Source organism: Babylonia areolata, chromosome 35, assembly GCF_041734735.1.
Source record: "Babylonia areolata isolate BAREFJ2019XMU chromosome 35, ASM4173473v1, whole genome shotgun sequence".
NCBI lineage: Eukaryota > Metazoa > Mollusca > Gastropoda > Neogastropoda > Buccinidae > Babylonia > Babylonia areolata.
In genome coordinates this window covers 4,982,945-5,002,361 of record NC_134910.1, presented here as the reverse complement: position 1 = coordinate 5,002,361, position 19,417 = coordinate 4,982,945, and the positions used below count along the sequence as shown (strand labels likewise).

The window sequence follows — 19,417 nt, the reverse complement described above, 5'->3', positions numbered from 1 at the left end:
CTGCCACACAATCTACCAACACTTTTGAAGGAAGTCATCAATCTGAAGGCATCATTCCACATGGGCAAACAGAGCCCACCAAAGATCAGACAGTCCCCTGCAGGTGATCCTCAAAACGAGAGAGGGCACCTCTGGGTGTTGGTTCTCAGCTTGAATATCCAGAGGAAACGGAGTGTTGTGGGACCATCCGTGTGGAATGTCATGTCCTGTGTGTGACACAGTCATCTCCCAAAAGTACAGACAAATGATGGAAAGGAAACCCGTGGCCTCCACAAACTGTACGGCAGGGCAGAGACATGCTAGCTCCAGCGGGGAGGCGCTGGTAACGGTGGAGGTCGTCCTGACCGACACATGCCCAGTCCCTGCATCTGAAGCAGAGTGCGCTTTGGGGGGAACACCAACCCCGTTAAGGTTTCTACTGCCGACCGTGAGGTTGCCTTGAAAAAAATTCTTTCAATGAGAGAATGGAGCTATAACCTGACCTTGAATTATCGTATCTTACACATGACTCTAAATACGGAAACAAGTGGATATCCAATTAAACACAGCCACTTTCACACAAATGCTATCAATATGAAAGACAATTACCACAAGTAACCATATCTCCTATAATTGGGTTAACGCACAAACACGGTACAGAATGTTTATCCAGCTGATTCCAAACCATTTCAGGCTGAAATTAAACAAAACTTCCCATTGTAAAAAAATAAGTTTGAAACAATAATCCGAGCTGATTAAATGGCAAAATAACAACATACCCTAAACACAACGCACAGCTAGTATGATTCCCTTCTGAATGTCCTTAAATAAATGAGTACTGGATTTCAAAGGTGTCCGATAAAACATGGCGCGCGCGCGCACACACACACACACACACACACACACACAAATGCCTACGCCCATTTAATGCCAACAAGCCACAAGTCACAACACTGAAGTGACACTACAAGGGCAAAGTACACAACTTCTCTCTCCCTGCCAAAAGTGGGGGGGGGGGGGGGAATGGAACTACTGCACCCATGTTGTTATATAAGGAGGCATCAATGCTTTCGGATATACACATACACGCTTGATCACATCTTCTAGACTAGATGCCTGACCAGCAGCATAACCCAACGCGCTTAGGTAGGCCTTAGTACATGCCTAAACATTTATGTACCTATCAGAATGGATTTCTTCTGTAAGAAGGATAACACTCTCGATGCCAAGGGTTCTTTTTCAGTGCGTCAAGTTCGTGCTGCATACGGACCTCACATTATCGTCTCTTCCAAACGACTGAAGCTCCTGTCAAACGTTGGAGAAAGGGTGAGACCTACATTCAAACCCTGACCCCCACGGCCTCTGTATTGGCAGATAAGCGCAATAGCCGAGTGGTTAAAGCGTTGGACTGTCAATCTGAGGGTCCCGGGTTCGAATCACGTTGACGGCGCCTGGTGAGATAAGGGTGGAGATTTTTCCGATCTCCCAGGTCAACATATGTGCAGACCTGCTAGTGCCTGAACCCCTTTCGTGTGTATATGCGATCAGAAGATCAAATACGCACGTTAAAGATCCTGTAATTCATGTCAGCGTTCGGTGGGTTATGGAAACAAGAACATACCCAGCATGCACACCCCCGAAAAACGGAGTATGGCTGCCTACATGGCGGGGTAAAAACGGTCATATACGTAAAAGCCCACTCGTGTGCATACGAGTGAACGTGGGAGTTGCAGCCCACGAACGCAGAAGAAGAAGAAGAAGGCAGATAAGCATCTTAACTACCCTGCCACCTTTCTCTTCCTTCACACAGGGTGAAGAACACAGAACCGACTCGGCTACTAAACCAACAAAAAATCTTTCCTTCCCAACTACACACATTTTGAACTCATCTCAAGAGTTCAGGGCGATCACGTGACGGAGCATGTCACACACATATTCCAAGGGATGCATGTGCATTATTTCAGTGATAAACTGAACTTACAAGAGATCGAAGCAGATAAAGGAGGCAGAGAGAGATGTACACACGAACACACGCACAAACGAACGCAACGAGCCGTTGCAAGATGTAATGAGACAAACAGACTGTGAAATACACTTTAACACAGACACAGACACACACACACACACACACACACACACACACACACACACACACACACAAAAACAAAAAAAAAACACAGTGGCTTTGCACTCTATCAAACTATTCGTATGGGTAAAGTAGTACCATTTTATAGAGAGACACAGAGAGAGATACGGAGAGAGAGAGAGAGAGACGGAGAGAGAGTCGGAGAGAGAGAGAGACGGAGAGAGAGAGAGCAATACAGACAGAAAAAGAAGCACTTGGTAAGGATTGGGGTAGTGTGTGTGTGTGTGTGTGTGTGTCTGTGTGTGTGTGTGTGTGTGTGTGTGTGTAAAGGTCCACTTACCCCTGTCGCCACGATTGTATGCCAGCTTTGACGTGTTGCACTTATTGCACTTACAGTCTTCCAGACGTACTGAAACAAGCAAACACATAGGCACTCAGGATTATTTGGTTTTCTTTTTTTCTTTTCTTTTTCTTTTGTATCGTGCTGCCTTTGAAAAGAAATGCCAGTGTGATATAAATTTGGGGATGTCAAAACTGATCATTCTGACAGGTCCTTCAAAATCTTATGGCTGAAAGAAAACCAGCAACAAAGCTTTGAAGTCCAGACATGCTTGCTCACAGGCAGTCAGATTCATTACTAAGGATCAGTACGTGAAGATCTTGCACTGAACAGATGTGACATGAAGGGACAAAGTCAGTAATCTTATAGGACCCTATGCATGAATATATGTTTTTTGAGTATGTAACAAATTTATAATCAGTAAGTTGAGAATTGCATTGCTTGTTATAAAATGAAATTTAAAAGTCTTACACACACACACACACACACACACACACACACACACATACATATATATATATATATATATATATATATATATATATATATATATATATACAGACTTAAAAAAAGGACAATAGATTTAGCGGGCACGATTTGCTCTCTCTCTCTCTCTCTCTCTCTCTCTCTCTCTCTCTCTCACACACACACACACACACAAATACATGCACGTACACACACAGGCACGTACATAAATCATGAGATATGGAAAACAAGCAACAGCCAAACCGTCAATAAAACTAACTCACAGATCGAGTTGTAAAGAGAATGGAACTATTCTTGATTCTTCGTTTGATTGTTTTTTTTCTTCCAATGTGTGGTGCATTGCGCAAGTATTTATTTGAGTGAGATCCGATGGGAGAAAAGAGTGAACGTTCCACACAGCCTTTTACTGCCATCGAGACAGTTAATCTATGTCCGCTGTGCCCAGTTCTCATCGTAGGAGAGCGGGGTTCAATCCTCTACTTCTGTCGCTTCACCTCACGTGTGTGGAATGATGGCCTAGAGGTAACGCGTCCGCCTAGGAAGCGAGAGAATCTGAGCGCGCTGGTTCGAATCACGGTTCAGCCGCCGATATTTTCTCCCCCTCCACTAGACACTGAGTGGTGGTCTGGACGCTAGTCATTCGGATGAGACGATAAACCGATGTCCCGTGTGCAGCATGCACTTAGCGCACGTAAAAGAACCCAAGGCAACAAAAGGGTTGTTCCTGGCAAAATTCTGTAGAAAAATCCACTTCGATAGGAAAAACAAATAATACTTTACGCAGGAAAAAATACAAAAAAATGGGTGGCGCTGTAGTGTAGCGACGCGCTCTCCCTGGGGAGAGCAGCCCGAATTTCAGACAGAGAAATCTGTTGTGATAAAAAAGAAATACAAATACTAATACCTCGGAAACGGAAGAAATAAGTAAATAAATAAATAATAGATAAATACGTAAAAAAGGAACTGCTACTTCTACTACTACTATTTATAAGGCTTCTCCAAAAGCACAACAATATGCCGAAACTGGGACTGGAACCTGGATCACTGGTAAATACAGGTGAATGCTTAACCAATCCTGTCTTGTGTGGGGAGCAATGTATCACAGTTTAGAACCATAAAAGGACTGCAGCCTTAGATCTGATGCCTGTGACTGAACACCTGGATCTTTGGTGATGAGCGGGAAGGGAGCATGGATGTACGTGAGATAAGGGAGATAATGCAGTGTATTACAGAAATGCTTCGTCATCATTATCACTGATGTCACCATTATCATCGGTAGCAGTAGTATTGTCATTAACATCATCAACATCGACATCATTCTGGTCACGGTAGTAGATTTCGGTCGGACGGTTAGATTTGTTTGAATCTCAGGACAGACGTGATTCACGGGCATTTCCACAACGCACGCTCGTCAGCTGAATTCCACCATGCTACTCACGATGACTCCAAAACGGGGAAACTGAAACCAAAGCTGTGGAATCTTTCAAATCTGTGGACTCGACAACACACGGTCGGTGCGGTTTGGGGCAGTCCCAGCCACATGTAATATTTCGTGTGACATAAAGATCATTATAGAACGTTGGTGACTCGAAAGGACACTCTGACCCAGTTATCTTCCTCGATAGTGTGAGCAGCCTGCACTTCCTGCATCGTCTGACATCTCACTGCACTGCGCTAAACGTCTTATCCATAATGACGACAGCGTATGGTGAGTGGTGCGAGTATCTGTGTCTCTCGTGGCTGCTGTTGCTCCCTTCACTGGCCAGTTACGCTGCTGGTCAGGCATCTGCTTGGCAGATGTGGTGTAGCGTATATGGATTTGTCCGAACGCAGTGACGCCTCCTTGAGCTACTGAAACTGGCCAGCATGGCGTTGTGGGACATGCAGGTCGCTGGTGGTGCATGATGACTGGCTGCCAGGTGACCCTGAACACACCTGCTTTCACTGGAACAACTGCCTCAAACAACAGCATGACTGTTCTTATCAAACAACAGCATGACTGTTCTTATCAAACGACAGCATGACTGTTCTTATCAAACAACAGCATGGCCGTTCTTATCAAAAAAAAAAAAAAAGCATGGCCGTTCTTATCAAACAACAGCATGGCCGTTCTTATCAAACAACAGCATGGCCGTTCTTATCAAACAACAGCAGGACTATTCTTATCAAACAACCGGTTGTCTTTCGGTGCTCTCGACTTCCGCAACAAACAACAACCTGGCCACTACTGTGAAGCATCAGGACTGACCGCTGCTGTACGTTACAATGAGAACCAACGCTCTGAAACGTTCGAACTTAAGGATGCATGGCAAAATATTGCTAAACTTAAATTTACCCCCACTGTTGAGGACTCATCATACTCACCATTCACCACCTCACTACACACTCCTATATTATTATCTACTAGCTCTCAAAAGTATGATATGCATTCTTCAGAATACAGAAATGTCCTTAATTATCAAACAAACAAACACACAAGCAACAACAAAACAGAAAGAAAGAAACTGACCTGGTGTCCGTACCTGGCCGTCCACTGTGTATTTGCTGAGGGGAACACCTGGGGCTGTAAATCAATCAGATGCTTATTCAGTCTTATTGTTTTTCTGCTTGCCAAGTAAAGATACAGGCAGTACCATAATATAACCTTTGCACGTGGGTGTGTATGTCTTTGAGCGGGAGGAGGGGGGTACGAGCATACCTTTTGTTTCTCTGTGCATGTGTGTGTGTGTGTGTGTGTGTGTGTGTGTGTGTGTGTGTGTGTGTGTGTGTGTGTGTTTGTGTTTGTATGTGTGTGTATTTGTGTGCGTGCGCGCGCGCGCGCGCGCGCGCGCGCGCGCGCGTGTGTGTGTGTGTGTGTGTGTGTGTGTGTGTGTGTGTGCAGAGCGTATGCTGACGCAACTTTGAACACAAGTATCATCAATCTGACACTCCCATTTCAACATGTTTGGCCCGGTTTGTCACAAATCACTACGTCTGTGCTCAGATCAGCATGATTACACAATCTCTCTCTCTCTCTCTCTCTCTCTCTCTCTCTCCAACATCAAAGTACTCGTCATCCATGTTGTTGTTAATGACAGTTCCTCGGGGCTGGTCTCATCTTAAAGTTGGACTGTCATTATTTTTTTAAAACAAGTGTCGTCGGGTATACCCCTTTGCAAAAAATAGCATTTGGCTCACTTCTACCAGTCAAAGGCAGGCATACTCTCAACAACTCCACTGTTCCCACTAATCGTAATCTACTTTCAGCATGTTAAGTATCAGACTTGACATTTATTGACAATACAGACTCGTTTGTTGCGACTTCTGGCGCTCCGAAACTTATCATATACCAAAATTTAACCCATCCTAGTTAAGGGTACAGCACAGCTTGCTTCAAATGGTAAATAAACATTCACCACCTGGCTTGTTGACATCCAGACAGGTCAAGAGTTTGCAGGTAACCGCCATCAGACTGGATATCCTGCTCAAGGAATTCCGGCCAGGCCCAGTGGTGGTGATGAAGAACTAGCCGAAGAGTCGTGCTGTCCCTAGTAACCAACAGCTTTACAATCCTGACAGACGCGTGACAGTAAAATGCTCACCTTGGTTCTGGCATTCACACTACCCGTAGCAGAGTTTTTAACCCCAAACCCCATGATACCAACACATACATTCCTGACCCCTATGACTCATTTGACCCTCAATGTAGGTAGGACCACTTAAATTTTGAAATTCAACATATCTAAAAACTAATTACACCATTGGAAAGAACATAAAAAACTAAGTTCACATGCAAATTTTCATTGCATTATACCCAGTAGTTTTTAAGAAAACGGCGTCTAAAAATGTGCAAAAATGACGCGTTTTGACAGATTTAACAAACTGCTATTTTTAGACTGTCATAAAATTTTAAGATGAAGACTTACCACATTGTTCTTTGCTGTACTTGGTTCCACCAATACCTAGTTTATGCTGAATTTTTTCTGGCCTACTCAAGAACATGCTTAGAGAGAGACAGTGCCTTCAAAATAGCAAAATATTCAGTTTTGTCAAGTGTCGAATGGCCTGATTTCACAGTGATAACATGCTGACTTATAATGCTGATATCTCAGAAAGTTTTCATGCTACAAAAACATTTCAGATATGTGCATGTTCAGAAAAGCATGTAGAATACAGTTTTTTGGAAGACTTAATGCTATCAGAAATGCAAATAACAATGAAAACAGTCACAAAGTATATGGTTTTTAGTAACAAATGAGCAAGTTTTTTACCATCATGATGATACTATGCTGTCAGATATCACCAGAGTAATTGTAAATGTGCATATTTGACATAACAGAAGTCCAGTCATTTCAGCATCCTTGATTTGCAGTTCCCTTTCTTTTTCACTCAGTTTTGCTTTAAGAAATGACACCTCCTCTGTCGTTGTTCTTAGTTCCTGTGTGATAATGTCCTCATTTTTTTCTTTGCTGCATGCTGGCTCTGGGTCTGAAGTAGGAGGTAGCTGTTTGACAGTTTTTTGCTTCTTCCTGCTGTCTCTGATGACCTCTGCACTTTCAAAAGGAAGTTCTAAAAAATCTTGAAGTGCACTCTCTCCCCCTGGTTTACTTCTGTTTTTACGCAGGCGAGCCTCATCTGCTCTGAGCCTCCCCAGTTTTAATTTGAGCTGTTGGGTTGGTGGCAAATCTCTGACCAGGTGTCATTTATGCAATGTTGCATCCTTTATCCTCAATATCCTAGCTAAGTGACATACTTCAGACACAAGACCAATAGGACAACTGAGTAAAGCCTCACAGTCCTCTACAGTTCCTTTCAAAAGATCTGCACGTGTAATTCCAAACTTCTGACAGGAGGGGCCAGGGAAGATGCATGAATCTTTCCTTTCTTGTAAAAAACATTCAGCACCACTGATCGTTTCACACTTGCTGAATTCCTTAACTATTGACACCACACGTGGAAAGGTACACTCTGGGAACAATTTGTGTAGAAAATGTTCCATTTCCCCCCAGGTTTTGTTTTCTTGATGCTTTAACATATTTAACTGCATCAAGGGTTTGTTGTTGGATGGAACCTTGGGTGCTGATGGTGGTCTTCCTCGTCCACTGTGTGCAACGGTCACCCTTAAGGCTTTATACTGATCATCATCTGAAATACACAGTCATGAAATTTGAGACAGCTCTAATGCTTTAAAATACTTTTTTTTTTCATTTCATAGATGCTTTTGCATATATATCATTTATATGTGTGTGTGCATGAGTGTGTGATGAATGTGCACTGATACATGATCTACTAATTTCATTACTACTCCACTGTAATGGTTTCACTTAAATTGATGTAAGTTTTATGTAACAACATATCTTAAACTTATTTCATGTTTACTAATCATATAAGTTATTTATTCTTTACATCATTTACACACACACACACACACACACATACTAACTAATCCATACTCAGGCAACCTCATGTATGCATGCTACATCAGTTCAACAGACACTAACTCTGTGCATACACTCTTAGTATATAAGATACATACTAATGCGCGCACGCACGCACGCACGCACGCACGCACGCACACACACACACACACACACACACACAGACGCGTGAAATTGTCTTGGCGTTTGATGATCAGAACAGAAGTGGAAAGATACACGTGTTCCCATGCTGTCCGACGTCGGTCACAATATTAAACCATCAATCCGCTCTCACTAACTCAAAACCCTTGTTTGTACAACAAAAAATTACTGAATAATCTGACACTTCATCTTCTAGATACAGCTGTCGATCGCGGTAAATTTTTGAATAAAAGATCATAATTGTGCTAAAAAAATAACGTGACTGACGAAGCGTTACTGTTCCCAGTTACACATCAACACTGCTGAAGCAAAGTTGCTAGGATTCATCCAAACCCACAAAAATATAAAAAATATGATTTACATTTATTTTCAAAATAAACATATTGAAAAAAAATTTGCTTACAAACCTGTAAGTTGGCGTGTTTTCCATTCTTCAAACGATGATGACGAGCAGACGGCTTCGATCGCCGCCATGGTCGAGCAGCGTTGCGGGATCCGAAATCGGTCACTCGTTTTTCTTCCAAAGCGCGTTCGAGACTCTTTCTTTATAGAAAAGCCATGAATTGCACTTGAAAGTGCATAGTTTAAACTTTCTTTTCTTGTAATTTGCTCGTGATTTGAAACACTGGTTCGTATGTTATAGGGTCGCAAACATCAGTCTCACACTTTCGCTGCGACTTTCAGATCTACTTTCTGTGAAAACCCCAACAAATTTCTAGCAAATCAAAACTTGAGAATCCTGGCTTGCCAGTGACATAGTTTCTAAATTTATACATGGCCAAACAATGCAGCGCGAAACGATCGAGTGACACACATGTTATTCTGCTCGCGCGGCAAGCACGGCGGAGTCTGTCACCGCAGTAAAAATCGACGCGACACCCTTTGTGTTTGAACGCCCGGCACATACCAGTTTGACTCGAATGATAAAAACAAATACCACAGAAAGATAGATGAAAGAATGAACTTTATTCCAGTATAAGATTGGTGTCATTTAATTAAGTTTGGTAGTGAAACGAGCGAGTTGAAAATGGTCAAATTATGGGTCTGGACTGCGCTGTTAACCACAGCCACAGTGGCCGCGGACCGACCTACTCAATGCTCTGTTGAAAATACTAAGGGCTGGCAGCAGAGGTCACGTGCAGTCTCTCATGGTCAACAACGCCACAGAACGTGTGACACGAACCCAGAGTCAAACTCGTGAGTCTGGTCATACCCCACAGCGGCGGCCAGACAATGGTCATCGACCCGGCGATAGACCCTTCCTGTCCTATGTGTATCCTATGGAGCACTCCCCCCTTTACCCACCCCCACCCCACCCCCCTCCCCAGTACCAGCCATCTGATTCTGGCCCCTATCTCCCTCCCCATCAGGCTGTGGGCAGACCAGGGTATTCCAACCCGGAAACACAGTCCAGTCCCTAGTCCTTTGTCAGTATGAATGCACCCACTTATCGTGTGCCCACTGACCAAAGCTGGGCTCACGATACTCAGTACCTTTCTCCGCAAAGTGACACAAATTGTTACCTTTACCAACTACACGTGGTGACTTCACAGATGCTGAACAGGCAGTATAGCGTTGGTAAACACAATGATGAAAAACAAAAACGGCCATTTGTCTGTGTATGTTTCCTTATTATTATGTCCACGGTCAGTACATGGTCCTCTCGGGATGGTCTCAGAGCGGGCTGTTAAAATGTCAACCGTGTTTTAAACAAAGTAGATGTCCTTTCTTCTATTCTGTATAATTTTGGTAATCAATTTCATTTATTTTACTGCGCAGAGTCCCGACTAACATCTGTTATTTCCGATGCATACGTGTCCATACCTGGTTGTAACGCTGTCAGCCTTGATCCCGCCCTTCCTAAACAAACTGGCTTAGTCCTTAACATCAGTCAGTACCCATCTTTCAAACGTATTGTTTCTTTCCAAAGATGTAGTGTCCAAATAGTGTGGATCGAAGTAAACATTGAGAAAAAAAAACAACAACAAAACTTTATTCATTGGACTTGCATAAAGAAACCCTTCAGAACACACTGACTGGCTCGATAGATTCAGTGAAATGATGGAAGCTGCTGCACTTACTGGTAATGAAGCCATTCTTCTTGGTGACTTTAACATAGACCTAACAAAACTCAGTAACAAATGGATTCAAATATATGACAACCTTGGCCTTATTCAGTTAGTTGATACTGCAACACAAAAAAATACTTTAATAGATCAAAAACATTAATAGATCATAATTATGTTGGTACAAAAAACAAACCAAAAGAAACAATCTCACAAGAAAGAAAACTGATAAAGCGTCTACTGACTCAAGCTGTGTTGATATGGATAACTTAAATTACAATGTTTTCAGTCTGAATATATATATATATATATATATATATATATATATATATATATATATATATATATTAAAGAAAGTGACAGATCTCAGTTAAATTATCTCGCATCACTGATAGGTTTTTCTATGTTTTGATCAATTACCCCTGATAATGACTCTTAACAGTTTTTTTCCTCTCATCTCACCACTGTTTTACTATCATTGGTTGCCATTCCGTATCACACATCTATCTACAAGCTACACGTTGTCACCTTGTCCTTTGCTTTCTAAAATCTATTTTTTGCATATAACATGCTCTTACCATGGGCAGACTCTGTAGTACGTTCGATGAAACATGGTTCAAAGACGTGATCTCGATTGTGGCTGCAAACCTTCAAGGGCTAAAAACCGTTGTACACTTCTCAGTAGAATGATAATAATATTACGTACCTTGTCTTCGTGTTCTGATCTTGGAAAGCGTGTTCATGCCGTACTTGTCCATGTAGCTGACGTAATTTCCTACTGCTGCCTGTTGCAGGCCATCAGTGTCGGCTTCCATTCTGGAGACATGTCTCCTTTCGTTCTGAATGATTCGATAAAATCTGTCCAGTTCCTTTTCAATATCGCTGGAGTTTGCTGACTGTCCATGACTAGTGTCTTCTGAGAACTGAACCAACGTTTCTGAGCTGTTTTCTTCGGAGGTCATCTTACTTTCATGGTTTATTCCATCTGGTCGATTTTCTTGGACTTTTGAATCATTCCATGTGTAGTTCAGTGCCTTTCTTCTTTCTGCTGTGTAATTGTTTCCTGACTTTCGTCGATTTCCGTCTTCACCAAAAGATGTCCTCTTGGGTGCTTGGTTCTCATTCCTTTCTCCATTTTCGTTGACCTGAATGGCGCTATGTTTCCCCGGCCCTTCTTTCTCTGGGGGACGGTTGTGGATTTCGGTGATGGAGAGTGGTCCTGGTTCTAGCTGTGCCTCCGGTTCAAGTTGTTGGGTTGACGATTTGGCTGCGTTGTTCCTCCTCTCATCTGGACTTCTGTCGTGTTGATGAGATGCAGAGATCGTTGACCAATTACTATGGTCAGGGTGGAAATGCACACTGGGGGTTCCTTCCTGTGCATGAGACTCTTTGACAAGTGTGGGGTATCCCGATGTGGTTCTCTGAGCGAAACTATTAGCAGAGGAGTTCTGTGGCTGATGAGTTGTGGCGGTTTCTGAAAACGTGAAATCATTCATAATTGATCACAAGTTTGCTTGCGATGAATGAGGAAAGGAACACACACACGCCCACACACACACACACACACGCACACACACACACGCGCGCGCGCTCGCGCGCACACACGAGTAAGACAGATAGAGAGAGAGAGAGAAACTCAGTCAATAGCTCGTCAGCTCTAATGAAATTGGGGCACAAGTAACGAGAATTATGGAAACAAAAGCTCAAAAGAAATGGAAATACGCTTATGAAATACGATCTTGGTAGTCCGCCTTGTCCAATGATGATGTTCTCATTTGGTGTGGACTCACGTGTGGCTATGGAGTTCTAAGAATTCATAAGATAAACTCTGGAAGGATTATCGCTTCTAGGTAAACTTCTCCACATGAAGCTAACCATAACATTTATAATTGCGCACTCTTATAAAAAGTTATTAAAAAAAAAGAAAAAAAAGGGTCCCAATGATCAGGTAAAAGGCTGATAAAGCCTAAAAGCCATGACACATGGTATAATACGTGCACCTAGCATAAATACTTTTAAGAACCTCATAGATAAACACGAGTTATTGACAAAATCGAAACATGACTTTGATGGATAAAATGACTGAGCTAGTCAACGACCTCACCAACAATGTAAAGGAGTAAATCTGAAGGGGCATAAAAAGCCAAAAATGGCTAAGTTGTATTAAACAACGCCCCAAATCCTGATCCTGATCCTGATATGACAGTAACCGTTCATATGATTTCCTTCGTTAATCTTCTCTGCACGTTTTCTATCAAGTCAATATGTTTTCAAAGGTACGGGAACCATACTAAATTTCCATGATCCATGATTGGATCTAACCAATGATTAATATAATTGCAGAATTAATCTCTATTTTTTAATTAAGCTAGTAAAAAAAAAAAAAAAAACAAAAAAAAAAAACCGTGATCATTCCTGCTGTCTTTTTGCCATTTTTACTGCAGTATTAATGTGTTGTTCAAAAGTTAGATTTTTATCCACCAAAGCACCTAAATTCTTTTCCTACTCACTTTCATCTAGATCATCAGAGTTGATATGATAGGTGTGGTGTAGATTATCTTAATGTGCTCATTATGATACCCGATTTTCTCATAAATAAGGGTGCACATTGTGGATGAGACTTCTTCAAAATTTTTGTTTTTGAAAAAAATATTGAAGTTACAGCCACAATAAGTTACCAGTGGTCTTGGCTGATCAGCTTCTGCAAAATTACTGCAAATTTTTAAACAAATGCAACTTGAGAGCATTATACAGAATGGGTAGGTTGATGGGGCATTCCACGACAAAGGTTCCCAGGAGGGAGCAAATATGACTTAAGTTGCTAGCAAAAATGACAGATATATGAATCCGTTTTCTTTCAGCTCTCTAGCTTTTTCTTCCATCCATGAACCCAGTCATGCATTTCATTGTAGAAAAACCACAATAAATAAGAAATAAAAGGTGGATGATGCATCTTTATTTCTCCACAAAATGGCATTCGACTCACAAGAGAGAATATGCACACCAAAAATCTCTTTTTTGGCACTCACAGGTTTCCTGGCATCAGCAATAACATGCTGCTTGCTACCTGAGCTGTTCATACTGGCCTTTTGGATCATTGAATAGGTCTTGCATGCCCTGCCATGAGCAGCCCTTTCTGCAATATGTTAGATACACAGATCAGCTCATAAGAAAGAACAAATGTTATATTCAATTTAAAACATAAAACCAAAAACAGAGCTCTCAGTTTAATATATGTTTAGGATTTTGTCAATTTCGGTGTGTTTTGAGTGGGAGGAAAACACTGTGATAACAGAATTATAAAATGGTATACTAACAGGTAAGTATTCATTCAACAGCAACACAAAATTCACTGCACTGAACTATCTGGCTCCATTTACCTTTCACACAATAACTCATATTGCAGCAACAACTTATGCTTTGATAACTGAGGCTGAAGTTTTGGGGGTCTGTCCTTTCCAGTTGTTGACAAGAGCTTTGCCATCTACATGTACTGTTCAACTTATGTGTCTTTGTTGCATGCAATTATTTACTCAAATATTTCCACTTCAGGGTACTACATTTCATGATTGAGATGAATGTATTACTAAATGTCTTAGGTATATATGATTACTAAATATTGAATATTTTATTGTTAATATGTACATCATGCTTAGTATCTTATTCTTTGATATATATTTTGTGTACTCACCTTTATTTGTGTGTGTATATGAAAATGCATGTCTTAGATATATATATATATATATATATATATATATATATATATATATATATCAAAGTGAATATTTCATTCACAATATGTTCATGGTATTTTGTATTTTATCATTTCATGAATTATCCTTTTGTTTCCTGTTTCATGCAGTCGAGATGCACAGCATATCATGGGTTACATGAACACACACACACACACACACACACACACACACACACACACACACACACATTATACTCTTAATTGCTGGATCCCAGATAGTGTTATATAGTTTGACTTAACCTGATGTGCAGCTTAGGCTATGGGTATTATTGTACTGATTTTCTTTTTACTAATTTTAGTTTGTTAAAAATTGGTGTTCATTTTTTTAAGAAACAGGATGTTGACTGCACTGTTCAAATTAATCATATATCTCTTCACATTACACTTCTTTCATACTCATACATACACACACATACTCACAAGCATACATCATTACATGTGCAAATGCAAACTTGCTCTCTCTCTCTCTCTCTCTCTCTCTCTCTCTCTCACACACACACACACACACACACACACACAAACACACCTACTCCACTGACAGGAAAGAAATGGGGAAGGGGATGACTGGAGGGAGGAGGTGGTGGGTTATATCACTGTCAGCAGTGCAACTGGTCAGTGATTTGGCTCAGCGCCAAGTTTCCCACAACCATTGACAACCCCCTCCCCTCTCCTTACCATTGGTGGGAGATACTCAGAGACAAGTGAGGGGAATGATTATACAACTCTCAGCAAATTATTAAAGTGAAGTTTGCAGAGGAGTGGGGGGTTGGGGGGGGGGGGGGGGGGGGGCAAGGGGTTAGTATGAATTGTGTTCTTGTTCTTTTTGGAATGTGAGAGCATAGTATTTATCTGTCTGTATATATTAATATAAAGTTTCACAGCTATCGAAGCAGAATGCAACTAGAATATCAGACTTTTGTGTGATGTTGAATGAAATGCTCATTTTATGGAAAAAAGAAACCACATTACAATTTTTTACTCACTTATTTAACACTCACCGAGTGTGTAGCAGACGACGCCAATGCTGTCCCGAGCACTTCCGGTTTTAGACCCAGGTAATATTTTGCTTACTAAAGCAAAAATCAATCAAATATTAGTAATTGGAATTAATGGGCTCCGTTTTAACATGTCCATTTTCCATTCTGTATCAATAGTTTTTGTGTGTTTTACCCAGAAAAAAATAAATCGTGTTCCGATTGAAACAGGGTGTCACGTTACGAAAACACTGATGAAATAGATCCAAGCTGCTCAGTTACTGACATCGATCAAAATCCTGATTCAAAGAATTTCAGCTCAATATTGTGCATGAAAGTGCTAAAGACATTCGTTTTCAAAAATAACATAAAACTTACCGATGAAACTTAAGATTTTCTGGAGAAACAATGCCATTTTTGTGTTAGATGAAGTGCCGCTCTCCTGTGTCGAATGTTGATAGGGCCGACGCAACTGACGAAGAGGGGTACCTGCTTTTGAATCGCTTGAGCAATTGCTCATGGATCAAAAATCTTAGTTTCGGATACCATTGAAATCAGCAGAAAATACTCGTTACCGCTCATGCAGTATCACGTAGGGTCAGATTTCTTTTTCGAAATGCGCGAGGCGTTGAAAGATAGCCGAAAAATTCCCGGAACTTTGCGCTCAGATCTAACTCCCTACTTCGCCCAAGGCTTGGAAAAAAACACACAAAGTTCTCCTTGAACTTTCGCCTTTCACAGCTCCCAGTTTTTCGAACAGTAACCAATGAATGGAAAACAACGGGTGCGATTTTTTTCCACTATGTGGTTGAATCTAACTGTGTCGCGCTCAGAAAGACGCCGGCCGCCATTGAACAAGGATCGCTATTTCGCGTTACAGTACACTTCTTTTTCTTCCATCCGCGAACTCATTCACGCATTGCATAAAGCAAACACAATAAAAATTTAAAATATGGATGATAAATAATTATTTCAGTTGGATAGTTTTTTCAAAAAATGAAATCAAATTTGAGAAAATGCACTTCAAAATTAGTCAATTTTTTAGGCGTTCATAGGTTTCCCGGCATTGGCCATGGGGGCTGCCGCTACCTACATGTAGCCTAGCATCTTACATATCATTATAAAACTTATAACATGGAACAGTCTCCCAGATGAGATAGTCACTGCACAAACAGTCAATGCTTTCAAGAACAGGCTAGACAACCACTGGAGAAACGAACCATCAGTCTTTCACCCGAAATGCCAGGAATAACTGCCCTTAGCCTCCAACCACGCATGCAGTGTGGTAAATACCCAGACCAGCGTACAGGTCTACAAGGACCTACACCGCTGACACAGTAAAGTAAGTAAAGTAAAGTAAAACTTGATTTGCCACAGCTCATATCTCAGATCAACAAAATCCCAACGGCTTACCGTGGCTTTGCACTTGACAACAGAGAAGCACCACAACCAGAAACAACATCCTTTTTGCATCTGACCATAGTACTTTGATTCTTCAGTGTTTTTCGTTGTGTTGAAAACTGCCTGTTGACGTTTTGACGCATATGTGACATTTTACGAAATAGGAATGACGTCAAATTAAGGCCAGACACTACAGTAAAGTTCATATCAGAGGTGTTTGTTGCCTTAATTTAAAATGTTTAACACTTTGAAAGTATATTTACTGGGAAGTTCAAAACTATTCTTTTTTTGGTGTTTGGACCTCCGGTTGCCATGGAAACAGTCCAAGATTGCTGCCAAACAAAATTTTTTAAAAGCCTAAGGCTTTTTTTTTTCAATTGCACTTAGCCAAAATCTGTTTTTTGATCTAGTTTAGGAATGTTAATATCTATAAAAGTACGGATAGCTTTTTGATGTAATGACAAATTTATATTTTTGAGAATTTTTTTTGGTCAACGCAGTTATATTGCACTGATTGTTCTAAATAAAATTCAAATAAAACATGACTATACATTTTATTTCATCCACAACACAGCAACCACCAGGTAAGAGAAGTTGAAATTGAAGTGTTTTGTGGCCAATAATAATCCAGTTCACAGCTCACATGATGACAAATTCACAAAGAACGTGAAATGGTTTACACAGATTGGCAGACACATTCCAGTGGTCTGGCTTTCCCATACTCCTGATATGAGAGCAGTTTTGGAGAGCACAGTGGAAGGGGGTACTTACAAGCTAGTGTCCTCCAACTTGGTAGGCATCTGGATCCCTGGCCTCCTCCTCCTCTCGGTTGTTGAGACGTTGTAGGGTGGCGTACTCCTTCCGCATGATCTTTGCAGCCTCGCTTTCCATGCCTGGGGCATGTGCTTCCTTCCAAGCAGCAAGCTCAGCATCAGGAAGATTTTTTGATTCTGCTAGCTTACATGCATGACAATACTTGGAAAGCACACAGTAGTCAATGATAAGACCGGTCAGGATGTCGATGCAGATGCCAACACCATACAGTGATGTGAATCCTCTCTTTTTCCATCATATGAAACACTGATATTGATGACTGGATTTTCACCTTTATCCAGTGCCTCCTGCAGGTCTTCATCGGTCTCTGCATACGCCTGCCGGATTGTAGCTGCCGTGCGTTCTAAGAGTGTTGACCCTGATTCAATTTCAGCAGCTGAGTAATGCATAATGTTTGTGAGATATTTGTGCTGTGCTCACAACTATATCATTTACATAGTTTACTTTCCTTCCTCAGGTGATGAGTCTAAATATCGCACACACATACACATATACACATACATAAATATATAATATTGCAATCACACACACACATACACACACACACACTGTGCATAATTTACACACATAACTGATATACATGCATTCAACCATTCATGAACACACACACACACACACACACACACACTGTGCATAATTTACACACATAACTGATATACATGCATTCAACCATTCATGAACACACACACACACACACACACACACACACACACATGGATCATAGTCAAGACTGAACAAGCAAAACTTTGCCTGAGTGACTGATTCAGTGGTTGACAGTGTAATGTTTCACTAGTGGTTATCAGTGCAGGGATGTGTGCACACTTGTGTGTATTTGTACTGCACAGTTAAAGATAAAGATTTTTTTAACCATCAAAAAAAACCAACTCACAAACATACCTGTTACTTTCTTGTCATGGGCCTGGAAAGTTTTCATATGCATGCCTGGTATTCCCATGACAGTGCTGAAGGTTTGAAGAGCAGTGTAGCTGCCTCCCAGTTTATGGCTCAGCATGGTCATCCTGTTGTTTACTTCAAAACCTGTATTCTTTTTGTCATTGAATCCAGTTCGTGGGGATGAGAATTCGCACTTTTCATAACCACAGCCATCGCAACACATGGCAAACTTTGCCGTTTCTTCGAAGCCACGCTTTCAGTCGCTGCCGCATCACATTTGGCCCATTTTGCTTTTGCAGCAGCTATCAAGTGTAATCATCTCTTTCCTTGCTTATGCCGAGGCATGATGAATCCAGGAGATGTCTTAGCTGGCAAAATAATCAACAATTGACGAGAAAAAACACTTTCATGTCAGCATTGTTGTTATTGGACGGCCATTTTGGCTTCTCGACGGAGGGAGCCGAGCGTGCCCGAAGGCTGGTTGAAACCCAGCGGAATGAAATCTGATTGGCTGAAATTTCCACAAGTGTCAGTCTCAGCAATGAAACTGCACAGTCATAGTACTCTACGCCCTTATTTGGGAAAACTCGGGAAAGTTCGCGCGATACAGTGTGTGTGTAAAATCGCTCGCAGTGTTTTATAGTCCGTTTCAACAACTAAAAGAACCGGGTCTGTGCATTCACAAGATGACGCTGTTTCTGTTGATATGCGATATGATAGGCTTCGGGAAATGAAAGTATACGTTGCTAAGGTGTATAATCAACACTTTTGGACGATGTTTGAAAAATTCAGACAAAATCAACATCAGGAAGCAAATTTCATTTGCAAATATAACACCTTTTGCGACCGATTTAGTACAAAATATGAAAATGACTATAAAGATTAGATGTTGAAGAAGCAAATTATGCGAAAAAACGAAAATCACAAAAATCATGATTTTGGTCAAAATTTCACTACCGTGTCTGGCCTTAAATATCAACGTGTGGCAGTTTGAAAGAGGAACTCGTCTCTATCCAGATCTGGTGGATACTATGTGCTCTTCTTG

The 19,417-nt window shown here is 41.2% G+C and overlaps 1 protein-coding gene across 1 annotated transcript; it reads right to left on the bottom strand.

The window, feature by feature from the left end:
- Positions 1-299: 299 nt before the first annotated feature.
- On the bottom strand, positions 300-17,427 carry LOC143277771 (uncharacterized). The gene is made up of 5 exons (XM_076582671.1): positions 17,416-17,427; positions 11,222-11,989; positions 5,401-5,454; positions 2,406-2,474; positions 300-418 (listed from the first exon to the last, which is right to left on the bottom strand). The coding sequence occupies exons 2-5, from the start codon at positions 11,475-11,477 to the stop codon at positions 300-302; spliced, it is 498 nt and encodes a 165-aa protein (XP_076438786.1). The 5' UTR covers positions 11,478-11,989; positions 17,416-17,427.
- Positions 17,428-19,417: the final 1,990 nt, after the last annotated feature.